The 26,979-nt window shown below is 50.9% G+C and overlaps 2 protein-coding genes across 3 annotated transcripts in view; one reads left to right on the top strand and one right to left on the bottom strand.

Annotated features, from left to right (window-relative positions):
• LOC149341972 (uncharacterized) overlaps positions 1-10,453 on the bottom strand; it is a 36,445-nt gene extending 25,992 nt beyond the window's left edge. The window contains exon 1 of the mRNA XM_089546719.1: positions 9,547-10,453. Coding sequence (XP_089402845.1) covers positions 9,547-10,453 — 907 coding nt within the window. The remainder of the gene's footprint in view (positions 1-9,546) is intronic.
• The window catches only part of LOC149341971 (uncharacterized), a 280,723-nt gene that overhangs the window by 35,763 nt on the left and 217,981 nt on the right, over positions 1-26,979 (top strand). The gene's annotated exons all lie outside the window — the stretch shown is intronic.

The following is a 26,979-nucleotide window of genomic DNA, read 5'->3' as shown; positions in this document are numbered from 1 at the left end:
AATACATTCATGGGGAAATATTATAGACACAAAATCTCGTTTTACTTCGTTGTGAAAAGATCGCGCAGTGCTTTGAAAGTTATATTGTCGAGTTGGATATTTTTAGCTTGCAAACTGTTTAGTAATCGGGGTAACTTGTTTTGCAGCATTTGTAGACCGCATGTAGTTCTACTTGTGTTAACCTTCCATGGTTCAAAATGACGCGTCTGGTATGAAACTACATTATTCTCTAGCTGAGCTATGTTCTGAATAATACGATTGTTACATTTAGTTTCTTGTTTGAACAACTTGCAAAGCCGGTAGTCATAGGATTTTGTTACTGGAATTACATTGTATTTTTTAAATAATTCATGTTTAAACTGTTTAAACTTTAACTGGCGCTTATCGTAATGACCACGTGTTCCGGCATATTCGAAGGACATTCCTAAGCGTAACTACGCGCATATGGCATAGGTGGTGTGCCCGCTGGTGCCGCTGCATTACCCGAAACCAAGAAGCGCTAAGCAGTTTTCGCGGACAGATTCCATTTTTTGTTCTCGCCGCAGCGAACTGCAGTATCACAGCAGACTTCAAGCCCTTGCAGATATGAGACGTCGCTGAAGACTTAATCCAGCCTATATCTCAGCCTGCGAAGCAAACCAGGGAACCAGACTCACAGAAAACACCCAGATGTAGTCACTTCTGATATTCTTCTCACTTCCGGATGTCGAAACAGCAAGTTCGACTGCGCAAATAAAGTCGCTGCGAATCGTGCACAATTTACCAAGAAATACAATATACAATCTTCGTATTGCTTTCGGTTTCTGAGCCGCATACGCGTCGCTCTTGACTTTCCGCGTGACAGCAAGCGCGGCATGCAAGGGAGCGCCAAGGTCCACTCTTTTCAGGTCCGTTCCCAAGGACTGCACTGTTTGCTTTATAAATCCTGTATTTACCGCGCAGAGGCACGTATATATAGTCAAGTAGGCCCGTCTCGCGCACGCGTTAACTGCTATACGGAGAGCGAACGCGGAACAGATCGTTGGGGAGCACACGAGTGGTTATAGAGAGGGCACATAACAGACCGAGTGGTTCGCTGTCTGTATACGTACGGCGGCGTGTAATAGTATAGACGGAGTCTCAGTTCGATCTGACAAGTCCCACCGTGCAATTGACGGCGAGCATGCCAGTCCGCTCGAGCACGGTTTGCGTGACCGGCAGTCAATACGTTTCGTGGCGGCCCCAGCGTTCGTGCGGCAGGAAATCCAACGTGGGCGCTTTCATTTGAGCCTCGCTTCTTCGTGCACGAGCTTTCTGGCGTCCGCCAGTTTGCCGACCCCTGTGTTGCCTCGACAGAAAATAAAAAAAGATACTAGGCATCGTTGTGCAAACTTCGGACTACGCTGGTACTTCTTTTCGCTTTCACTGTTGTCTTTTTCTTTTTTCTTTTTTGCCTCTGTAGCTCCAGCCGGTCGGCTGGCTAGCAGGCCGCGTTTGCTTGCGGTGTTCGCAGCTGAATTTGCTTGCATGCGCCGCCCGCAAACGTCGCGTGTGCACGACCAAAGTAGACCAAGGCCGCCTTCATCGCACCCAGTTATTGCCTCCGCTGGCTTGATTGCGTTTTTTTCCCCCTTCCATTCATTCTTTGGGACACCGTTGATCGAGCCGTCACGTAATGTCACGAGTGTCCGTTCGACGGGAACTGTCAGAGCGGGAACAGTTGTTCTGTGCAGCATGTAGCGAAATTAACTTTCTCTGGTCCTCACGTTATTCCGGTCGCCGATGTCCCTACCGTAATTTTCGTCGCGGTGCTGATGTGAATTGCCAGATGTGGGAAACATTTAAGCAAAGAGTTTGATTATATAAACTCCTGGCTCCGAAGTGAAGGTCTTCCAAGCTCCCTGTTTCGACGACGCCCTCACCGCGCTTAATATGCGCTTAAATATTGCGCATTTTCATTTTTTTACCTGCGCTGCGGCTCTCAACCACGGTCTCCAAGATCATTCAGTCTCCCATTCCGAATGGGCTTTGGCTGCTCTGACTGGGTCACATCGTCCGCTGCGCGTAACGTTATCGTTATCCGGGGCCTTCCTTTTGGGCGAATCGTCCCTAATGCGATGTTCGTGCGTCGTTAGGGGGCGTCCCATGCATGCATCGTTCGTCCCAGAAAATTACGAAACGCCGACTCCTCTCCAAGGACGGGGCGGCGCGGAGGAGAGAGCTGTCGATGCAGTGCTTTGATCTCCGAGGTGCTTAGAATGAAGATCGCTCCCCCTCCTCCCCCGCGCCACTCGGCACATTTATTTTATTATTCATAATGCCCAACTTGAAGCAGCGATCGCGTTCGTCCTGAGTGCACACCAGACCCTCATTAAATGCCGTTAGCTGCACCGGTCCCTGCTCGAAAGACGGACTGTCCTGTGCATGCTCCGCGTCGCTGTACGTCTTTTGCCGTGGCCATCCCTAATGGCAAGGTGCTAGCCACGTGCAGTGAAACTCCGTTAACACGTTTTTCACGTAACTATACGAAGGAGGCGTTAAAGCCGCGAAAACGTTGCAGCCGGGGAGCATGTGGCATTGCGCCGCGGGAAAGCGCAAACGTGACATTCAAGGCGGAAAGCTGGGCTAGTTGGTTTGACATAGTTAATTAAAAGACTAGCGCATAAAACTAGGACAAAGACAGTTTAGCGCTCGTCCTGTCTCCTTCTCTGTCTTTGTCCTAGTTTTATGCGCTAGTCTTTTAATTAACTATAGCAAACGTGACGTATAGTGACATGGTTACATTCTAAATGGCTATAACACCGCTTGAGCAAAGTCTCTCCGATGGCAGTTAGATAGCCAACATCACTGAGACACGAGCCTCAGCTTTATTCTTTTATATTGAGGCCCGCTTTTCAAGGTTCAAGATTCAAGGCTACTAGTCATCGCATTTGAAACGACTGCGATCAAAGCGCTTCGACAGTTCCCTGTTTTGTCGAAAACTTCACAGTGAGCTAACCCGCTGTGAAATCATTCTTGAGTCTTCTTTCGTTTCTCTGCCACGGCTACGTAAAATCAAGTGCTACTTGTACGCAGCCGAGTAACGAAGGACGACTTTGCCATACTTGATGAGCAAGTCTGTTTGTTTCGCGGGACTCGTGGTGGTATATCGTGCGTCTCGTTGCTCTATAAATAAACGTTTTGCAGCACACTCCATGGCTTCTCCTTAAGGGCTGAGATTTTAATAACTGAACAGTAAACAGGTGCAGGTCACGGGCACCCATGCGCCACATGCATTTGTTGGACTCAGAGTTGGAACTATATAGCAGCTACCGAGATGTTTCAGACAACTGGGCAGCTATTCAAATCTCGTTTCATGCGCCTCCAGGTTTTTTAATTATAATACATGGTATAACAATAGAGGAAAAATGCAGCTGAGCCATACAGCAAAAGTGAGAGGTTTGTTTGCCCTCTTTAAACACTATACAACCATTTACCTGTTTTCTACATGACTACATGCATGACTTCCAGGTTGACGGAAGACCAATGCGTTGCCCGCTATTACAATCCTTTCCAAAACATCTTGAGACATCCGTTCTGCCACTGGTATGTGTAGCAGAGGTTTTGTAGTACACCTGGCGTATCAAAGTTTTCAAGGATAATGGGGGAAGTTACCCTTGACCTCCGGAAATTTGGAGCTCTGGAAACGCTGTACTAACCGCAATGTGGGGCCAAGAAGTGAAGCCGGTGGCCCGGGACCTCCTCAAAAGAACGGCGCGTTGTCTATTCCCGCAGAAATGAAAAACTTGACTCAGGAGCGCACAATATGCGTGAGGATAAAAATGTTGAACTAAACACAAAAGTGAACCGATGAGGAAAGCGCGAGTTTCCAGTCAAAGATATCTCTCTCTCTCTCTCTCTCTCTCTCTCTCTCTCTCTCTCTCTCTCTCTCTCTCTCTCTCTCTCTTCGAGCATTTGAAAAGCGGTCAGCTGGAGGTCAGATGCGAACGTAATGAATAACGTTCGTGACATCCACTCGTTTGTACAAGCCCTCGCTTCGCATACGTGCTTCTCGAGCAGTATGGAACAGATGAAAGAGAAAAAAAAGGAGACAGCAAAAGGGCACCGCCGACTTAACCCGGCTTAGCTTAGCTCCTCCTTTCTCCCTAAAGGCGTTTGTCGTCGCTGCATACGTGCTTCTCCGAAAGGAGGCTGAAGGAGGATCTTTATCAGAAAAGCAACGCCTACCGGTTTGACACTACTACACTCTGAGAAGTGAGCGACCTGCTCCTTACGCCCGCCAGTGCGGTCTGTCCTCTCTAACGTCTTCCACAATGACTTCAGCGAGCACTCAGTCGGCGTCGCGCAAATTCCCGCTCGAGTCAAGAGGAAGGCCAGCGATAAACCATTAATAACCTCGACATGCAACCTGCCCTCTTCGGCGCGTGTTTTGTCGGTCTGGCCGAGGCGGCGCAACGCCAAGTTTTCTTGCTCGCGCGCGAACGCTACTGGATAATGACAGAGTCCGGTGCGCTCCAGATTTTGTGCCACGATAGCGCGAAGAACAAGTCGCTCCCCCTCCCCCCTTCCACGTCCGGCGTGCGCTTGATTCGCTTTGCTTGAAAACTTAGCGAGAATGGCTTCGCTTCGGCCCTGATACGCCGCTACCCTCGGCGCGGCGGCGGGAACGACGTGTAGCAAAATGTGAGAGGACTCGAATGTTGCGACGGTGAATATTAATGACAGTGAAGACACGGAGACGAACTCTTTAGCAAACAAGGAAAACTGTAATTAACTTTACGGACATATACACAAAGGAGTGGTCGGACGGAGCACACAACACAAACGTCTTTCTTTCTTGCCGTCGACGAAGCCACTGTCTTGCCGACGGGGCCCGGCCGTTCTTTCCTGGCCAGGCCGTTTCGCGCCCAAACCCGCCTCGCAGGCGCCGCCGATGAAACCCGATCCCGGGCCAGCCACCGACGCTCAAACAGGGAGCGTCCCCGCACTGTCCGGTCCCCTTTGGCCCCCCGTCGCGCACACGGGCGTAGGGAAACACACACACACACAAAAACGGAAAGGAGGGCACACGGGCGACGAGAAACACAGGAGCGTGTAAATGGCGTCGTTCGGGGAAAACGCACACTCCCCGTTCCCCAAGAAGAAGAAAAAAAAAGGAAGACACAACAACCTCCCGGCCTCAGCAGTGGGAGCGCTACGAACACAGCTCGAGGGGATAGAGAAGCTGTACCGGCCTTCGCAGTGTGGATCCGTTGGGCTGCTTTACAACGCACGCTCGAATGTGGTTATCTCTTCCGTGGATCACTTCAACGATCCTCCCCATCTTCCACATTTGTCGCGGCGCCTTTTCCTCGTGGATGAGAACTAAGTCTCCGACCGAGGTCTTTCGAGCCTGCTGTTTGTCGCAAGTGTGCGCCGACCGTAGCGTCAAAAGATATTCCTTCCGCCATCGCCTCCAAAATTGCTCCAGCAGTCGCTTACGGTGCATCCATCTTCGTGTCACAGCTTGCGTTGACGAACTGACGTCACTACACGGAGACGGCAACGACGTCAATCTCTTTCCTGTTAGAAAATGCGCCGGAGTTAGAATTTCAGGATCTTCTGGCGATGCAGAAATGTAGGTTAGGGGGCGGGAGTTAACGATGCTTTCCACCTCCTGCAGTACTGTAGTAAGCTGTTCGAAGGTGAGTCTTGCCTGGCGTAGGATTTTACGGAGACACACCTTCACAGTCCTCACCATTCTTTCCCAGAATCCACCCCACCATGCTGCTCTTTCAACAATGAATTTCCATTTGATGCGTGTCTTGGAACAGTGGTCGTGGAAAGTTCCGTCAAACAAGGGGTCTCTCAACTCTGCAATTTCTTTAGAGGCGCTCTGAAAGGTTTTGGCGTTGTCAGTGTATATCACTGATGGCAGTCCTCGTCGGGCGGTAAATCGCCGGAAAGCCAACAAGAACATTTCGGACGATAGGTTCGAGACAAGCTCGAGATGAACCGCTCTAGTAACTGCGCAAGTGAAGAGAGCAATGTAAGATTTGGAGACAGTATCCTTGTCCTTAGTGAAGAGGGGCCCGGCGAAGTCAATGCCAACCACTTGAAACGGTTCCGACCGGCAAACTCTTTCTGGTGGCAAAGGCGCTGTCGGAGCTTCGCCAGGCTTCGCGCGACCTTTTAGGCAGATGTTGCATTTGCTTACAACCCTTTTTACTTGTTGAAGTCCTCGTGGGATCCAAAACCTTTCTCTCACTTCTGTGAGGGTGTCTGTAGCGCCGCCGTGCAAAGTTCGTAAATGAGCGTCTCGAATAACGAGCTCCGTGAACGGATGGCTGGGAGGGAGGAGCATTGGGTGCTTCACCTCTTCATTTTCATCTGAGAATTGCAGCCGACCTCCCACTCGTAGCATTCCCTCTGTGTCCAAAATGGGCTGTAGCTTCTGTAAGCTTGAATGCGACTTCACTGGGAGTCCTTGTCCAAGACGGGATATGTCATCCGTGTATGCCTCTTCCTGAACGGCTTTCAACCAGTATGATTCGGCCCTTTCTATCTCTTCCGCGGCTAGACAAGAAGCAACTTTGCCTGACGGACTCCGGCAAGCACTTATGAATCTGAAAACCCAGGCAGTTATCCGTAAAACTCGGAAAAAACTACTGTGGTGAGCCAAGTCCAAGATGGGCATAAATGTCCTTACTTGCAACACCTTTACTTCTTTCCTTTCCTCCGAACTTTCCTCAGCCGTGGGCACGTAAATCTCATTTAGAGCTGGCCAGGAATCCTCCGCATCCGAAAGCCATGACGGTCCAAACCACCATAATCGGTCTCCTTGAAGACTCTGTAGAGTGACTCCGCGTGTCACACGATCTGCGGGGTTCTGTGAACCGGGGCAATGCCTCCATTGGTCTTTTTTCGTGCAGGTTTGAACCTCAGTCACTCTGTTTCTCACAAACTGGTTCCACTGCAAAGGGTTTCCTTTCAACCAATGAAGGGTTATGCTGGAGTCTGTCCAGAAAATCATTTTCAGCCGGCCGGCATACATCATTAAGCAGCCTTGCAGAAACTTGGCTATTCTAGCACCTAGCAGTGCACCCATCAGTTCAAGTCGGGGAAGGGTCATAGCTTTCAATGGTGAAACTCTCGCTTTCGCAAAGAGAAGTTTCGTGTGAACGCATCCGCTGCAGTCCTCTAGTCGTAGGTATGCGCAGGTCCCGTACGCTCGCTGACTGGCGTCGCAGAAGAGGTGTAACTGTACAGTCTGCGGCTGAACTACTGGAGCAACACATCGAGGTACGGTCAGTGAACAAAGGTCTATCAGCTCCGACTTCCAGCCTTCCCACTTCCTTGCGATATCACTGGGCAATTTGTCATCCCAACCAATATGTCGTTGCCACAATTCCTGAAATAGTGCTTTGGCTTGTATGGTAAATGGTACGAGCAGCCCAAGGGGATCAAATATTCTGGCGATGGTTTGTAGAACAAGTCTTTTGCAGTTGTTCTCTCTGTCCAATACGCTTGAGAGAGACTTGGTGGCCACAGTGATTGTGTCGTTTGCAGGATTCCAAAGAAGCCCAAGAATTTTTACTGCTCCAGATGAGTCATTCAGTGCCTCTTGTGACGCAAATAGATCTTGCAAGCGCCTAGAGTTCGACGACCACTTTCGCAGACTCATTCCGCAAGCTCCAAGTATATCGTTTGCCTGCGCGAAAATCTCCTCCGCCTCCTTTTCATTGTCTGCCCCAACCAACAGGTCGTCGACGTAGAATGACTCCGCCAGAAGCGCAGCTACCTTTTGTTTCGGCTTCTCAACTTTCTTAAGGTGATACTGGAGAGTTGCATTTAGCAGGAAAGGGCTAGCCTTGGTGCCGAACGGCACACGCCTCATTCGCCACTCTTCTACCTCAGGATCAGGTTCTTCATTTGTCGGCAAGCCCTTAAACCAGAGAAAACGGAGGGAGTCTCTGTCCTCTTCTCGGACACTGATTTGCAAGAATGCCCTCTCAATGTCAGCTGTCAAAGCGATCGGATGCAGTCGAAAACGGATCAGCAACTTGACTAGATCCGCAAGAAGACAGGGCCCTTTCTCCAAATGTTCGTTCAGGGAGGAAGACCCTTTCTCATGTGAGGAGGCGTCAAAGACTATGCGTAGCTTTGTCGTTCTTGAGTCGCTGCGTAAAACAGCGTGGTGTGGCATGTAATAAACCGGATCAGTGGCTCGTTCGTCCGGTGTTACACGCTCGGCGTAGCCCATATCTATGTAGCTCCGCATTGTACTTTCGTAGTCCGCGCCGAATTCCGGAGTGCGCTGAATTCTTTTCCCCAGGCTTTTCAGTCGCTTTAGTGCCTGGGAGCGGTTGTCACAGAGATGTCCACTGTTTTCTTTCCAAGGAAGAGCAACTTCGTAGCGGCCGTTCCTCATACTGATGTTTCTTTCAAACTGATGAACAATCGCTTCCGCTTCCTCATTCGGCCCTCCGGAGTGGTCTATAATGCCAATGCTTTCCAGATCCCAGAAGCCTTTTACAAGTCTTTCAGTGCTTTCAAGGACTGTGCTTACCCTCAAGACACAAAGGTTGGCTGAATTGTCAACTGAGGTATGCACTGATATCGGACCCTGAAACATCCAACCGAAGACCGACCCCAGGGCAACCAAGCCAGCGTTTTGCTGGGAACGTTGAATTTCGCCCGTCATAAATTTCCACAGGTGTTCAGCGCCAATGAGAAGTCCAATTCCGGGTACCGCTGGCATGCCTGGCAACAAAAGCTTGTCCGCTATGGGCCGTCCTGTCTCTTCTATTGCTCTGACAAAGTCGTTTTCGACAGGCACCTGGACTATGTCGTTGCAGATGAAAGGAACCTCAATGGCCTCTATAATGTATTCCTTGTCATCGTACTGGCTGCGAAGACGCACTTCGACAAGACGCCGTTTTTCTGTTGCTGATGTGGCTGTCCCGAATGTACTCAGCTGTAGAGCGGTCTTTCCACTTTCTTTGAGGCCTAGAAATTTAGAAATGTCCTCACGGATAAAAGTGCGATTACTGCCCCCATCCACGATGCCTCGAATGTAACCACGCCGACCTTCTCCAATAGCCCAAATCCGGCAGGTTTGAAGAAGAATTTCATTGTTGAGGGAATTACGGCTGCTTGCATGCAAGCTGCTAATATCCAATCTTGGAGTCTCCTCTAGTTTCTTCGGTTTCCAGTTTGGGTCGCATACTGATAGCACATGCCTACCGCTACACTTTCCGCATTTCAGTCGGCGGCGGCAATCTTTCGAACGATGTCCTCTCAAAGTACATCGGAAGCAACGGTTGTCATCTTTCAGTCTTCGCAATCTTTCTTCCCGATTCATTTCACTGTCACAATCCGCTGCGTTGTGAGTAAGTGAGCCGCAGAAAAAACACTGTTCTCTTACTTGCGAAGTTGCGTGCAGTACAGCAGATGTCGGAGGGAGAGACGACTGTTTTCTTTCACTTTCCTGTCTGCTTCGCTTGTTTTCTCTAGTACTGCCAATTCCGATCTTTTCTCTGCTTTCAACTTCGACTGTCAAAAATTTCAGAATTTGTTCCAGCTCACCGTCTGTAGGGCCCGTTGCAGATGTAGCCTCACCGTTCTGAGCGTCGCTAGGCGAATGTGACAAGTCCGGAGTACTGGCCAGCCGTTTATAATATTCAACGACGATGCTGGCAGGTAGGGCTTTTAGGAGAATGCCTGTCATCATGGCAGAGTAGGTGGTCGAGCTCACCTTAAGTCCATTCAGTCCGCGCACATGGCATTGAACGTGATCCAGGAGCTTCCGCAGGCCTCGCACGTCGTCCGATGATGTTACGGACGGTAGGGATCTCAGCTGGGCGAGGTGCTCCTGAATAATCTGTCGGGTGTCGCCAAAGCGCTTGGACAGAATGGTCACTGCATCGTCGTAGCATTCTCCTGTCGCCTGTAATCCGGCTATCGATGATGCCGCCGCTCCGCTCAGAAGGCTCCTCAAGTAGTGAAACTTTTCCCCTTTGGTGAGGTCTCCATTCTTGTCAACGGCTTCTCTGAACTGCTCCCAAAAGCCCCGCCACTGTCGAAGCTCACCGTTGAATGTCTGCAGCTGAAGGGTGGGCAGCTTGACTGCACTGCGATGAGTAGCTTCGCCGCCGCCATATTGGCTTCCCCGTTGTGGCTCTGCCGTCGCTGTTGTCAATAGGCGCGGAGCTCTCAGCAGTTCGGCTTCTTTGGCTTTGAGATGTCCAAGCATGCCCCTGGCTGCATCCTCGTACCGCATGACAGTCTCGAACTCGGAAGCGAAGTCTTCATCCGCAACGGCTGTCTCCAATTCGGCGTTCAACTTCAGAAGTTCGTCGTTGTTAGCCGAAAGTCGTTCAATGAGGGAGCACAGCGTTCCGATGTCTGTCGTTCCCAGAGCTGCTTTGGCCTCGTTGATGAGCTTGGTGTTTTGCTGGCGACGCGCAGTTCTCTTTTCTTTCGTCCTCTGCATGCTTGCGTCGAATGGGGACCGTGGCGTCACTCACTTTTTCCCTTACCGTCGCAGCCTGGTTTCAGCTTTCCGAAGTTCTCCAAGTCCTGGAGATCGCAGTTCCCGGGTTTCGGCACCATGTGTTGCGAAATGTGAGAGGACTCGAATGTTGCGACGGTGAATATTGATGACAGTGAAGACACGGAGACGAATTCTTTAGCAAACAAGGAAAACTGTAATTAACTTTACGGACATATACACAAAGGAGTGGTCGGACGGAGCACACAACACAAACGTCTTTCTTTCTTGCCGTCGACGAAGCCACTGTCTTGCCGACGGGGCCCGGCCGTTCTTTCCTGGCCAGGCCGTTTCGCGCCCAAACCCGCCTCGCAGGCGCCGCCGATGAAACCCGATCCCGGGCCAGCCACCGACGCTCAAACAGGGAGCGTCCCCGCACTGTCCGGTCCCCTTTGGCCCCCCGTCGCGCACACGGGCGTAGGGAAACACACACACACACAAAAACGGAAAGGAGGGCACACGGGCGACGAGAAACACAGGAGCGTGTAAATGGCGTCGTTCGGGGAAAACGCACACTCCCCGTTCCCCAAGAAGAAGAAAAAAAAAGGAAGACACAACACGACGCAGTGATTTCCTCACGCCTCCCCCCGTCTCCATGCTCCGGGCACTAAACAGTGTTAAAGGGGGATCAAGGAAGAGAGAAAGGAGGCAGAGCTGGCGGTGATAAGAGCGCGAAACAACGGAAGAAGGTGTAGTCGAACACTCGTACCTGGAGGGGAGAGGCAGGTTGTTTCGATTTGTCGGCCGCTCTAACGGGACGTGCAATTAATCACGCTATCGCCCCGAGGGAGCAAGAAGGGGAGAGACCGAGTGCGTCCGTCACGCCCGGTGGAGATTCCGTGATGCGGGATGGAGGGCGTGACCGATTCTCGGCTGACACGCGCGGGTACTCAGGTGGCCGGGCCTTTCGCGGCTGCTGCTGCTGCGAGTAGTATACTGGTCGCGATGCTTGGAGCGAGGGCGTTTGCGAAACGCCGGCGCGGACAGCGATACGGAAAAATTTGTAAGCGAGGACATCAACGCCCATTTCTTCATCCGTCCATGCGCAGAGCGTGTACTGACAAGTCGAGACAATATTTCATCAATTATCGGAGGTGAGCGATGTTTTCGCGCAGGACATTTGTCGTGGAACGCACCTTACGGAGAAGTCGCGTTCTGTACGTTATTGGATGGCTGTTATGTAAAGCGGAGAAGAAGACAGGAAGTTTCAAAACCTGCGTGCGAACGTCGTTCCATGACGAAGCAGGCTACGGCAATCCGGTCTTCCCTCAGGCAACGACGTCGATGGAAACGACAGGTTTTTCTTCTCAAGTAAGAGCCAAGTCCAACAGGGTAGACACAGCCTCTCAATTGATAATCCACGAAACTCCAGTTTCCTAATGACGCTACGCGCTGCAAGGCTGTTGTTGCTCGAGGCGGTCGAGCAGGTAATACGTTTCTGTTTCCGGCTGGCGAAAAGCTCCTGGGCTTTAATTTAATATCCCGGGAGCGCTTACAGAAAGAATTGACAGGAAGCTGCAGCGGGCAATTTTCAGACGCGCATCCACGGTGGTCTTCCATGTCTCATAATTTAAACACGTTCAGGGACGTTGGAACACTTGAAGGATAATTAATTACTCGCTTAATTAGCTTCGTTCGTGTTTGCACACTTAATTTCCGACTCACTCCGTGGGTACATGCGCGTGTGAGCGAATACTTTGTAGAGTCCTTACATTTTTGCCTTTTTTTTGGGGGGCTCGCGTTCCTCGGCGAACTAGCTTCTCCTAGCAGTAAGATATATAGCTCCTGCCCTGCATTGGCAGCCAAATGGAGCTGCCCGACTGAAGTTGCGCCGCTCTAGTAAACAGTTACATTGAGAACAAAGAGTCGATGACTTAATACACGCCACAGCTTATCTGGAATGTTCGCTTTTCTACGATTCTTGGAATAAGTTCTCGGGAGCAAACGTCGTCGTATTCCAAAGGGGCCAATACCTCCTTTTTTTTTTTTTTACTGACCCATGGACAGTGAAGTAAAACAATGTGGAAGCGTGTATACGTCAGCGTCCACGTCGAAAACACCAAAAACGTCCAGCATCCAAGATCCACGATGGAAGTTAACATTCCAGGAAAATAGGGGCATGCATTAGGAACGAGCTGTGATAATTCCTTCCCACTGACACGAATCTTTTTTTTTTTTTTTCCCCGTTGCAAGAATGCTTCGAGGAGCGGGGCTAACAAGCTGAAAAACATAATAAACCGCTGTGCCTGACATCAACTATAGAGGTTCCACTCGTAGAAGCAGCTCCTCAATTCCGGAAGCTTACCTGATGCGGCGTAGCCAGCGTTAACACCAGAAAGAAACGCCGGTCCAGTCTCACGGCCGGAGATGGCCTCTTCCATGTATAGTTCCTCCCTCTGCGTACCTTCCTCCCTTTCTCGGCGCAGGTACATCGTTATTCGCGTTTTCCGCCGCACGTTTCTCCTGTCCGGACGTACTAGACAGGCGGCCCGGAGTAGTCTCGAACAAGGCCCTTCTGTGCCGCGGCGTTGGCGACATGCTGTACACTTCGTTCTCCGCTTTTGTCTCACCACGCACGCTCACAGCAGCGGGACATGGGGCACTCCTTTTTTCCGTCACCGCTGCTCCCTGCAGTTGTCTTTTGCTCGCCACGGGCACGGTGGTTGCTGCGCCGGGAACTTCGCACACAGTCCGCGATCTCGCTTTCATCTTTGTATTGTTTTTACTTCACATCAGCGCCGACCGACCGACCGGTGCCCTTACAAAAATGACTTTTGAGCTTCAGTTGACGCCTTGTTGCGCTCCTGTTGAATCAATTGGAAACCAACATGAACTCAATGTATGTTGAGCCTACTCAACACCTGCTACACGGAATTTTTGTTGGGCGTAGTCAAGAGATTTACTGTTGAGCAATTTCTGTTGAATTTAAGTTGAAACATCTCAAGGCAGCCGTTTCTAAGCGTAACTAAATGAGATCATTTCGACATGCATCGTGTAAACAGAACCTGATCACATTACACATATTAAGAACGCACGCAGCACCCGTTAAAACTCTCATAAACCGCTCAAAGTCATTTTCTCGCAAAGAAAAAAGTGCAATATGCTCATTTAGGCATACCTACTTTGAAGGATTCGTATGCGCTCTCATAAAAAGGGCGCTTAATTAATGCTTTATTTAAGTTGTTTATGAATGAATCAAGGTCGTCAAATAATAGACCGTTGCATATGAACTTCATTACTTCTACTACACATAAAATAAATAAATATAAATAGTAATAACTGACATAACTTTGCTGATAGGCAGGCCACAATCTGCGCAGGTCCGGACACCTCTGAGTAGGACTATATAACGGCGAAACCGAGGTTGCACTTAGGATCTTAAGATGAACTCTGTCAGTTCTTCCTATAGCCTCGAGTGCAGTACTGTCTATCTGATGGATGTGTAGGCCTAGGGTGTATGTATGTATTTATATACATACGTGTTTGTGCGTATGTGTGGAGCACTACGTCACAGGGGATGACGGCTTCACGTTAACGAGAAATTGTAGCAATAAATATTAATATACCGCCGAAAATTGCATTGGTAGTCGGTCCATCTGGCGCAGTACGAATGTATTCCCAGGATTTTTTTCTTTTTTACCCCAGCGAAGATTCAGAATGGCGTGTTGATTCACTCCCGTAATTCCAACATGAATTCAACATGAACGCAAAGCAGAAATTTCATTGAGAATGCTCAACTCTAGCACAGTGGCCACTTTTCCAATGAGTTTCAACTCGGCCTCAATAATTCACCAACACTAGCCCATCCTGGTCATAACAAAAATTCAACATGGCGTGTTGAGTCTGCGCATGAGAATTTCAACACTGTCTCAAGAAGCATTTTTATAAGGGTGCTGCCGGCTGCGCATACAGGTGTCGGCTAGCATGGGCGTCGAACATGCGCGCGTCCGCGCCCGTCTTCACCAAAATAATCAATAGCTCGTGGCATGCGAGACGGGACCACAAAGAGCAGCGTCCCACGCCCTAGAAGGGTTCCTGCTATCGCGAGCGCTCGTATAGTTTGACAGCGTCTACGCGTGTGTACCCCCCCCCCCCCCCCCCCCCCCAGACGTTTCCGCCGTCGATTCTTTACTTTTTTTACCCCTTATACCGGCAGCAGCCTCTGCCAGCATTTCCGTACACACATTGCCCCGAGTTCCTGGGAGTTCGACGAGCAAGTGGTCGCCCGCGGTGTCATCGCGGCGAACGGTCCGTCGCGTGCTGTGCCGTGCCGGCCCGTCGCGCTACGTCATCCCCGATTCACCCATTGCGCGATGAAGAACTCGCGTCCCGCGGTGCCGACTGTGTGACACACATCTGTGTGTGGCGCGGCGTGGTTGCGGGGTGACTAGCCTCTGGAGCGCGCGCCGGCTTGACGCGCTTTGCGAATCGGGGTCATCGCGTATAAATACGCCAGTTCGCTCATAGGCGCGTCTGCGGCAGCAGCAGCAGCCACTGCGCGGTTCAAAAAGCGCGTGCTCACGTGCGACGCATCAAACATGCGTGGACGTGCGGAGACGGGTGCTTTCTCCCGCGGGGCTTTGACACCTTTATTTGGGAGGTCCCACGCGTTCGCCGTCTCACACTTCAGTGAACACGCGATATTTTCTACGGGCTGCTTTATTTCTGTAATTCTTTCTGCTCGTGTTATTTTGTTGCGACTCGCCTTATTTGTTGCTCTTGTTATTCGATGCTCCGTGATACGCTGCTCATGTTATTTGGTCGAGGCAGGCACCCGCGAAAGGCGCGGAAGAGGAACTTCGGTGGGAGGCTTGCGGTAGCGTGAGTAAACGATGAAAACCGTTAGACAAGCGAGCTGGGAATATTTACTCGAGGTCACTGCCCAGAATACGTCTCTTAGAGCAGTCTCAATGCGTGTTCTGTGTACAGAGCTGCTCGCATCTCCCCCCGCCTTTCTAGCATTGGGCGAGAAAAAAAAATGTTATTTTGCCCTCTTTCTTGATTTCGTTTACGCCCGACAGCAGGGCCGTCCGTATACGAGGCCGACAGAATGGCGTCTCGCCTGTCTTCCCCCTCGACGACGGTCCGCGGGAACCCGAGCAACGACGCCGCGGTCGTGACTTCCACTTTGCTCCGTTGAAAATGTGTGGAACAACGGGGCCGTTCCTTGGCCCGGAGTCACGGGGTTTTCATGTTTTGCGGTCGGTATAGGCGTCCCACTGCTGCTTGCTCTGTATTTTGTTTATTTTGCTTTTATTTCTGCGTTTTTTTTGTTTGTTTTTTCGTCGCGTCCATTTTGGCTCTGTTTCATTTTTTTTTTTTTTTTGGTAGGCGGAGGGTCGTATACTGAGTATTCGTTCAGAGCAGTTCCTCCTCTTTCTCAGAGTGTCTCGATGCATCTTTCGCGGACCATCAGTATCCTGATATTTGACCGAGCACCACAAATAGAACGTCCCTCTGTAGTGAGTTCACTTGTATGCCGAAACAGGTATACATGTCGGAGTACTAATACGTGGCTGATGCCTTAAATGCAGAGGGCCTGCTACCCTTCATTAGGGGTGCAACGGTAAGCGTGCAAATTTCATTTATTGTGTCATTACCCGCGTGTAGATATATATATATATATATATATATATATATATATATATATATATATAAGGAGTTGGGGCAGTCACATTGAAAAACTTAACAGATTTATTCAACGTTTCGACCAGGGACTGGTCTTCTTAAAGACCAGTCCCTGGTCGAAACGTTGAATAACTCTGTTAAGTTTTTCAATGTGACTTCCCCAACTTCTTTTATTTTTAATCAGTTGCCTTGAAGATTTTGTTATCCCTTATATATATATATACATTACTACTGTCCCCTTTCCTTTATAGACGCCTTCGTGTTGGTTAAGCTTCATGCGGCAGCCACTTCCTTAAATTATTCGTGGCTAAATGCAGTCATCACGTCGTCTTCCTTGTTCGACACCGCCGAGAAATCAGCGTACACATCTCCACGTTGATCAAGTATGCGCCTATTTCCTCGTTACGCGCATTCTTTCTGCAACGTCCACTACGCAGCCAGATCCGTCTTCCTGTATTGGCCTATACTTTTTTAGCTCCCCGTACAGAACACAAAACCAGTGTTTGTAGTCAGCCGACTGCTCAGTGGTTAGTGACTGATGAGAGACTTTAATTCTGATTACTGATTTTGTAACTTTTGATTATTTGCACTTAGCAGCAACCACGAAAATGACCACTCTTTTCGGTGACAGTTCATGAGTGTCGATCACCGGGACCGCAAAGTTGTGGCCGCTATGTCTCGCAGTTAGGTAAAATTCTTCTGTGCCGGGAGACCTCGGTGCAAGCAAGCGCGAAATTTGCAGTTTTGCCGCAATATGCAAAATATCGGATTTCGAGCACATGAGTGAAAATTAGCAACACTAACCGAATAACCCGCTGATCTAAGTCCCTGTAAATTACCTGCATTTGCGTACCTCTCAGAATTCATCTGTTAAAACAGCTTATCTACAGATGTACACAGTCGATCACACTTGTCTATAGCGTTGGAGAGGTGCCGTTCGGGGGTAATAAAGAGAAAGTATGTAGCAGGTATTGACTTTCATCAATAATGCTTGCGCTGGAGAGCAGCTCAATGGCGACGTGAACGCACAGGCACCAGCGCCTTACCGCTAGCAAAGCAGCTGCGAAAAGATTGCAGTTCAATTGCTCCGCAGCACACCGTCCGAGCACTCTAGTCAAATGTGATCGACTCTGTACAGCCGTCGCAAAAGAGTGGCGTTGGCTTCCGCCGGTTCGTTCTTTGTACGATACGCAAAGACTATAAGGTATTTGTCTTACATTGAGTCATGGTGAACGGATGGTTCGAGGTATATACTTCTTAGGCTTCCTTCTCTGTACGGGCGGTTCCGATAAAACCACGTGACGACTGCATAAAGGCATTGCCAGACACGATTATAGCAGGCGTGCAGCTTATTGTGAAGAGAATTTTTCTTGGTTCTCTTAAAGTACGCAGCGAAACCAATGGTACTGTTTTCAGTTAGCCCTTTTGTCGTTATGTTTTGCATATTGCCTCATTGAAGCTTGCTTCAAAAGGCCTGTAGCTGGTGCGGCTAATGCTAACGTGAACAGCAGGTTCCAGGTGCATTTCTCCGATCTGAAAAGAAAACCGTCTGTCTCTGTTCTGTCAAGACTCTCGGACAGTGCTCCACGCTTCGTTCTTATTTTTTAGCGCATGCATAACGCTTCACTTACACCGTCAACCTTAAAACATATTGCCTGGACACGTTCACTGTATAAGGGTGGCAGCGGTATGATAATGTGGGAACAGGGAGCCGGTCCTCCATCACGAGAGATTCGGAGGGCAAGGTAATTTACAATCAAAACATCTCAGAGCCAAAGCATGGGGTTTCGCCAGGGTAGGTAGGTGGAGGAAGAATGTCTCGATAAAACTTAGGCTCCGAAGCTCTATCTAAAAATGGCTGCAAATATTTTAGCGCAGACATGTCTCCGTTTATCGCCGCGACGGTAAAGCGGTGCCGTTACAACGACGCCAGCCAGCAGTTTTAATGCAAGCGACTCTTAATGCAGTGACATCGACATCGATACCGCATATGTATACGCGGCCTTCCGGGTGCAAGCCGACAGAAGAGGACTGGGCAGGGCTATAGGGACTGAGGAGGGGGACTTGGCCTGAGACGTCGCGACGGAGATTACGCCCACCGCGCCACGGTCCGGTCGGGCGGTAATTCTTATGTGCAGCGTGGCCCCGCACGCCCATTGTCAGGAGCCGAGCGAAGAGATTCATTTTTATTACCGCTCATCAGATCGAACTTTAGGCGGCGCTCTTTGTGTTTGCGTTTGCGGGGAAGTGGCAAATATTTGAACGCGCTTATCCGCTCGCCTTTGAGGTCGCGCGATCGGGATGTCGTAGAGAACCGCGCGCTTTGTTCGTTGCGCGTCCGCAGTGTCGTGGCGCGGCTCTTTGAGGAACTGCCCGCTCTCTCGGTCTCTTGGCTCGTGACCTCTGGAACGCGTCGCCCTGTGAAGATAGCACCTTCGTGATAAGCGCATTATAGATGGCGCTGCTTGGCGCGTCCCGTGTGGACGGTGCGGCCCCTGTATTTCCTCCAGCATGTAAACAGGAAGTGCGAGCGGCCGGCCATTGTTTTGGGAAGGCCGTACAGAGACGTCTGGCCCCGCGAACTCAAGGGTGACCGCAAAAGGAAGGGCATGCATCAACATCCTCGAAAGCATTACGTGTAGATGTGAAATCTATTCCTTAACCTATGACGATGTCCAGGTCTGCGACCGTGATGCAATACGACTTAATTATTTCTCAGGCCTCCTTTTTTTTTTTTTTTTTTTAAACGTCTTCCCAAACATAGCTTCACCGTGCGAAATTGTCAGCACCTAAGTAAAAAATCCGCTTAATATGCACGGACTGCACATGTGTCGCGAAAAAGCGTGCCTTGTTGGCGGCGCTGTAGACGATACAACATCACGGACGTAGTCATTGTGCACTTTTTCCACATCAAACAAGAGGAATTTTGTATGGGCACACAGGGCAGGCTTTACGATATACATATATGCGGGCCAACATTCGCACCAGCCGCGTTATATGCGAACCTATATTCACGCGTCTTTAAGTTGTTGTTGGCCATCGACGTCGTAAATGCGACCCTGATGATCCGACGTCCTTGATCAACTGGCAGCACGTTTCAGCGGCTGTCTACAACACGCGACGTGGATGCTCGCGTCCTCAGCAAGCACGAACTGCTCCCCCGACAACACTCGCTCAAGCCGATCCCTGTGAGTTCGCCCTGCACCTCACGCAGTAAGGAGGGGACCGCTTTGGCCCATTCGTCGATTCCCGGCAATCAAGGTCATCGGGGTAGCGCAGGTAGCGGGCGCCGAGATGGTCTGACGCTGCCCATCTGCTCCCGGTTTATAGCTGGGCGGAACCGCTGCCTCTCCACGCCACACACACACGTCTCGCTCGCCGATTCTCATTTCGCGATCGCTCATCTCCCGAACACAATCGGCCCTTCCGCGCCAAAGAGGATATGTTAACGACGCGAGATCGCCGTGTTCCTTCGAGCCATAAACGCTCCCCGGGTGTACGCCGAGCTTACAGCGAGAGAGCCGGAGAGCAGGCTTCATCCCCCATTAGCATTCGGCGCGGTGCGCTCGCTGTTTCATCCTCGGGCTATGCGTGCCTGAACAGCAGCTCGGAATGCGGCGACGCCGCCACGACGAAACAAAGTTTGGCCCCCAGCGTGAGGAACAAAAGGCAATTATACAAGGGAACGATTCTCATGACGCTTTTTTCCGCAGCCTGTGTCCGCATGCGCCCCTAGCGGCGCATATACAAACACGCGGAAGGAGTTGCGATGGGTGCGCAGATTTCGTTGACACTTCCTCCCGTCCGTTATTCTCACGTTGCCTCCGGACTCTGCAGTGCATGCTCTGCATACGTATATGTGGCGCGCGCGCGCGCGCGCGGAATTTTCGTGGCCGTGTTGGGAAGGCGCATTCAGAGTCGGCCGGACGCTGGCAGCTTCTGCTGCCGTGCTAGTATATAGACGCGTAATTACGTGCGTAGACTCATTGCGTATTCTGAGTGATAGGCTCGCACTCGGGAGCAGAGGGGGGGTTCCTGGAGACTTGCACCGATGCGAGTGGCACTCAGGCTTGGACGGAAAGTTTAGCTTCGGAAGTGCGTGCAAAGGGGAACGCAGGTTGCGAGTGAGTATAGGCTGCACTCTTTATAAATAGTGCCCCGATATTTCGTGTTCCGGGCACATGTGGAAATCCATACCTTCAGGCGCGTTACCTGACCGCTCTAATGAAGCGTAAAATTTGTTCTTTGATCCGCTGTAATCGCTAATATCGCGTCAAGATGTCAGAAAGCGCCTGTAGTGAGAACGCGGGTAATGAGAAAGAACAAATCGAGTGAGAACGCACGTGAGCATCGCTCACGCCCGGCTACTGAAAAGTTTTCTGTGCACACACAGACGTGCGGGCAGACGTGCTTGTCCGTGGTGAAATTAAAGACACAGAAAAAAGAGGCTGTTTAAATCAGATGCGCGGTCACGTTGCGCATAAGCGATGGGAGAAAACGACTGAATTCCTCGGTGCACCCGGAGAGTGTAGTCATTAATCACCAGCTCTCGCTCCTTGGCTCAAATGGCGTGCCAAGTTCTCGCAGTCGCTCCGCCGACCGACCTCTGACATCATCATCGCTGCGTGGCGTGCTTCCTGAATGCGCGAGCAGGGACTTCCTGCCGCGGCCTCGACCGCGCAGGAAAGGCTAGATTTCGAATGCTCTAGCTGCGTATTACATTTGCGTCAATGAGTAAAAACGAAGCCGGCCGAACTTGCGTAGGTGCGGACTAACAGCTTCCGAGAGGCGTTTTGGTTTGCCCCCCCCCCCCCCCCCCGCCCCACCGTGTCTCCCCGATGCCGGAAGTGAACGGGAAAACAGCCACTCTTGTTCCGGTTCATGGATCAGAGCCGCAGGGGAAGCGTGCGCTTGCTTGCGCTGTCTGTTTGTCTGTCTTGTACACCGCTCCCGATTCGTTTTGTTTTCGCCGTGCGCCAAAGACACGGCGGGGTCCGCGGACGCGAACCATCGTGTACGCGCCAATTCCAACGTCGTGTCGTGGACAAGACGTGCGATCACGCTCCGCTTCGCTGATTCCGGTGCAACAGTTGGCGCGCCGGAACCATTGTATGCGAAACGTCGAGCCCGCTATGCGTTTCCGTGAGCGAACAAGCCGCGAGACATCTGCATTCATGCTCTCTCCCCCTCTCTGGGTGTCCTTTTGTTGTTGTTGTTGTTGTTGTTACCTTCGCTCCAGTTTGGCGCCTTCGAACGCCTTGTTCCCAGTGTCTCCGCACCGCGCGGCGTCTCTTCTCCGGCAGGCACAGTGAAGCGCGGTCGTGACGCGTCTGCTCGCGCGGTTTGTCGAAACCGACACCTTCGAGCAGCTCTCGTGCGTGAAGACGATGACGTGCGAAGCGGGCTTCCTGTGCGGGACGCGCTGGTTGCTCTGCTTCCGAAGAACGCGCTCGCACACTGTGCGGACTGTATCGATTCGTGCCCATAGTGTTAGGGGAATGCACTTGCGATCGGCAAGCAGCGCGTGACAGCGAAGTCCCGACGATCGACTAACAATGCACAGTGATGTGGCGGGAGTCCCGGCTGCAGCCTATCCTGCACTAGAGATATACCTTTGTCGAAGTTTCTCTGAGTTTGTAACGTTCCCCCAATGTACCCGGGAGTTGTGGTAATAATAACCACTGCATCTGGCAACAGTTCACCAGACCGTCGGAGTTGCTGATATATGGCGCTTAGCGAAGCACTATAAGCACCCAGCGAGCTCTGAAAGCCGTGAAGGGGAGTGGAGAAAAGTTCTCATCACAATAAAAAAATTCTAACACCTGTAAATCTTGTATGAGTTTTAGCCAGGACCCAGAAGTGAACCATGCAGCCAGAAGCGTTTGGAGACTATTGTACGTATACATAGACACATGTACAGTCTTTGTCAAAAGTTTAGAGCCCAGGGGGTTCACTTGTAGCCTTGAGGCTCAGAAGCAAACCCCCTGGGCTCCAAACTTTTGACAAAGGCTGTACTTCGCGGTAAAGCGGGGAGCACTTCTAAGATCAAGGACATAAAATGAAATTCAGCTGTTTCGATGTTTGAACTACTTAGAAGTACTTGATGTGTTTCGTACAAAAAAACAGGGTTTTTCAAACAGGCGTCTTCTCTTCTATCGTGTAATACAACTTGCACACGCTCAATTCACACAAACAAACAACTGAAACTTCCTTCTCTCTTTCTCTCCCTCTATACCCCTCCCTACGCGTAGAGTAGCCAACTTTCCTCTCTCTCTCTCTTTCTTTCTTCCGTTGCGATTTATCGCAGAGAACGAGTACTTCTCATAGAGTTCACTCCGATAGACACTTAACTCAACATGCAGTGTCAACAGTTACTTGGCAAGCACCAATACGCACAGGTGGCGTACTTTTTATTTGTGTTGGTTTTAAATTGGTTTATATGAGCTCTATACACCACACAACGTCTATTTGCCAAGCGCCAACGACTGTACCTAGGTCAACGACACTAGATTCAGTTACAAGGGTCAATCAGCTGGACAGAAACCACCTTCCAAGTAGTCGCTCCTAATGGGTGCTTTTGATACCTTTATATTCATTCATATCAATATTGACGGCGGCATCATGGTGGCCCGCTCGTGGTATACACTGCAGTCTTAAAAACAATATCCGCTAAAGTGGAGCTTTCAAGTTACGGTATGATCGACGGACGTTATCCAGCTGTGCTGCAGCCGTATTCATAGAAGACCTTTCTTTCTCAAGCCCTCACAGTTGAATCATAACCCATCCTTGTTGTGGCATCATATCCAGGAGTACTCCCACACTTAAGACCAGGCGCCCTACCGATCGAGCTAATCCCGCAAGAGAGAGCAGTTTTCACTGAAGGAAATAATTATAATATCAAACGCTTCTGCGGAGGCAAGCAGGTGCAATTGAAATCTGTGGCTGTATTTTGTTACGATTCGTTTTGCGTTCCGTTCTTTGAGCCTTTACGGTTGGCAGCTGCCACTTATGACGTCAGCTATATGCTTTATAGCCAGCAGGCAACTTTGTTCGCCGGCTCTGGTTTCAAAGACCAGGCTGACCAATGGAAAGAGGCAACAGTGTGAAACGGAAAAATACTTTCTGCTAAATAAGGCCCAGTACAACTTTCTAATGTAGGGCAACTATAACCATGTTACCTGCGGGCCTTTCTACCGGTCTGGCCAATTAAAGGTTTCTCTTTCAGAGCTCCACTTCTTTCAGTGCTCGTGAGAACAGTTGCCCCTTTAGCTTTGTGGATGGCAATAGCGCTGCTGGGAATGATTAGGCTGTGTAAGTGTCTGCACGTAGAGAACGGTGCCTGTTTCGGCTCGTACCACTTAGCTACTTTAGAAACTGCATTGCTATATCTCGCGACAGATTTTTTTCACACTTCAGGCATTGTTCTTTGGTGAAATTGAGACAGACTGCGCACCCAAAGGTTGTCCAGGTCAAGTGGCGCGTTTAGACCTCCGCAAAATAGGGGCAAAATGAGCGATCGCGCAAAAGTACCGCTATTCGGTTAACCGCGCAACCGTCGTCGCCTTTGATCTCACGTTGCCCGCAATTTCAACCATTTTGAGATCTCGCGAGCCATCGAGGGGCTAAGCGCCTGCTCCCCTTACACGTGCCGTCATTTCGCGCGCGCTCTGGGTCAACGTTTTGAAGTGCCATGAACATTTGCGCTGAGTCTGTACTGCGTGCACCGACTACTTAACTGCGCCCTTATTACGGCCGTCATCAAAGGAGGCAGCTTTGTACTCGCAATCAAGCTCGCTCAATCTTGCACATAAATAAGCCCAGTCTATTGTGCTCCTTACCTGATGATGCACTCCTTGTTCGCACTATTCAAAAGCGAGCCGAGACAAACACTCGCACTTATTCTTTCTTCAACCTCTCTCTGCTTCGACAACACAAGAGGAGAGAGCAACCTGTAAGCGCACAGACTGACAGAGAGATATGAAGCGGGTTTCATGCCCTGCAAGTCATACGTTTCTTGTTACGTGTCGAAAGCCCCGGAATTCTAGGCCAAGTTCGAGAGTTATCACTATAGCTCTAGCTGAGGGTAAGGGTATAGAAGCGTCTTGGGGTTATTAGCGCTGATGGTCGCTCCCCCTGGCTTTGAGTGAGCGGAGTCGAGAAAGCATTTGCCCGGGCGGCTTTCATCACGCTCTCACGCGCTCCTTCATCATGGGCTGTCACATTCATCCGCCGCAGCCGAACGATCCTATCCATAGGTCGGGAACTCTGCCATCTCTTCCACTCTGCCCGGCTAAATAAGCGCGCACGGACATTGCACGTGCAGCCTCTTAATAACCACCACGCTTTCGGGTCCTTTATTGCCGCGGTACCGAGACAGCGTATCGATAACGTGGGATGAGCTCCGCCCACGAGCGCACTCTAGCACTCCAAGCTCCGGGCACGGATAAATTCAGCACCGATCGAATCGTGACGGGGACGTCCGCAGGTGTATATAGTACGTCTCGAGCGCGCGCGGCATTTGGAACCCATTAGAGTGTAGCGGCGATGTTTGGATAAGGCTTCGTTCGGGTCAGTAGCCGGGCAGTGCTTACGCACAAAGCCGCAAGATAAGGCGGCGCGGCGGTCGCATCAGAGGAGCAGCTCAAAAGAAAGCGCCGCCGACGCCGCCGCAGCGGCAACAATACGCGATTCACTGCGGCGGCGTCACCGGTGTGCCTCAGGAACGGGGTCAGCGGCGATCTAACGAAACAAAAGCGCCTCTCACGCTATCGCCGCTGTCTCTCCTGCGTATTATACTTCATTCACCGGCGCGTCTTCCACGCGGCCGTCGTCTTTTGTTTCTCGTCGGCCTGAGCCCCGCACAACACCGGTCGCGGTGCTTGAGTGTGCGTCCCAGCGACGGCGGAGTCTGGGGGCTGGCGCGCGACCAGTTTTGTCAGGGCAGGACTTGCTTCTTTTCTTCTTTTTCGTTTTCAAAGGAGCTTGTGTATAAGACTTGGTACATTGCGCGCAAGGCGTGCGAAAAGTATCTCGCAGGCAGCTGACCTTCATCAAGGTCCCCTCCTCTATAGACGACGAGCGTATATAAGGCATCTCGTCTATACGGACGGTCTCACCTTGTTATACCTCGACGAACAGCGGCGGTCGGCGCGCGCGGAGCGGGCAACAAATTGAGAAGAGCGGCCGGGCCTCGAAGCATGTATACACGGCTGACCGCGTTTCGCTCCCGGGTCTTATTCATTCGTTTTTTGTTTTTTTTCGTTCGCTCTTGCTGGTTCCTCTGCCGCCGCGACGGTGTCAGGCGGGAGGAGAGCCTTTCTCTTGGGACGCAACTGTCTCGTTCCTCACAACACGGACGACAAAAAGGGCAAGAACGGAGGGGGCCATTTATAAACGGATCAGGAGATTTACGAGCGTGTGACCGCGACGTGTCTCTCAGAGAAAGAAAGAGAGAGAGAGAGAGAGAGAGAGAGAGAGAGAGAGAGAGAGAGAGAGAGAGAGAGAGAGAGAGAGAGAGAGAGAGAGAGAGGGGGGGGGGGGGGGGGGGGGGGGGTACTCGTTCCCGCCTAGGACAAGCCCCAACGCTCGCCGCGGATGAAGGCGCTTGTTCCGTAGACACCGTTATAGTATGTGGCCCGTTTTTCCGGGCGGCTCCAGCGATGGCATGCGCTTGCGATAGCGTCGTAAAATGCGCGAAAGAGGAAATGTCTGCGACGGAAAATTATGGCGCCAACGGAGTTGCTGAACCTGTCAGAAGTTTATCTGTTGCTCGGACGCCTGGACATTAATCACACAGGTTCCGCGGACTTTGAGACCGCTGTCTCGCATTAATCACTGGGAAATTCTCGATGCAGCCGCTTCAGAAGGTCAGACGGGTATTCGGTGCAATCTTCGAGTCCAAGCAACTTACTCACTGACCACAGGTAATTCAATAGGCAGCGACGCATACATCTCCTACCCTTCACAGCAGCGTCACGCAGCGGACTTTTTGTTCTCCTCGGCATCGGCCCTTTACAAAAGCTTTAAGCTCTTTTCTGCCATCACATTACATGTCCGCATCCGAATTCCAAGGCCACAATGTATCATTTTCCTTTAATAATATCCTCTTATTTCTATATTTTCTGCGCATGCACTTTAGTTTCACTTGGATTCTAGTTTGCACTAGTTTCATGTGTGTTGCATTCAAAACAACAGCTATAAATAATCGCTAGGCGCTTTATTCGTCGCACCTATAAAAACGCTATCTACGAGCCCTAAAACATCTATCACGGGCGTCACCACGGAACACTTGCACTAGTTACTTAAATTATTCGCCGCCTTGCCTCGTCCTTGTTCTATTTCCTTCCTTTTCGAATGGCGCCTTTATATAGTTAACCCCATTTCGTAGCGCATTTCCGGGCTCTTCGAGCGTCCGCAGCAGCAGTAGCCCTGCTACATAAGCTGCGCAGGTGCGGCTGAAGCGGCGGCGATTCGCATCCGGCAGCTCCTCCTCTCTCTAACCAGACCGTCAGAAAGGAAACGCAGCCGCCGCAATAACCTCGCCCGAACCAAGTGGAATGAATGAGGAGCAGGGGGAGGACGCCCAAGGCTGCGAACGTGCAACGAAGGAGAAGCCAGTTTAAAAACAGTCGCGGAAACAATCGCTCCGCAGCTCGCCGCTCAGAGCGCGCTCGAGACGTGGCAAGATGGCACTCCCTAGCAGAATCCGCCCGACACTGCTGTCTGCGTGCGAAGCCGCGAGGGGCGCTCGCGAAGCCTGCGTGCCGCGGGCGGGAGCGTGTTCAGCTTGGTAGGAGGGCGCCTGTCATCGTTCGTATAGATCGTAAATTTCAAATGTGCAC

Source organism: Amblyomma mixtum, chromosome 5, assembly GCF_055824585.1.
Source record: "Amblyomma mixtum isolate Tamu chromosome 5, ASM5582458v1, whole genome shotgun sequence".
Taxonomy (NCBI): domain Eukaryota; kingdom Metazoa; phylum Arthropoda; class Arachnida; order Ixodida; family Ixodidae; genus Amblyomma; species Amblyomma mixtum.
This window is presented reverse-complemented; position numbering and strand designations above follow the sequence as displayed.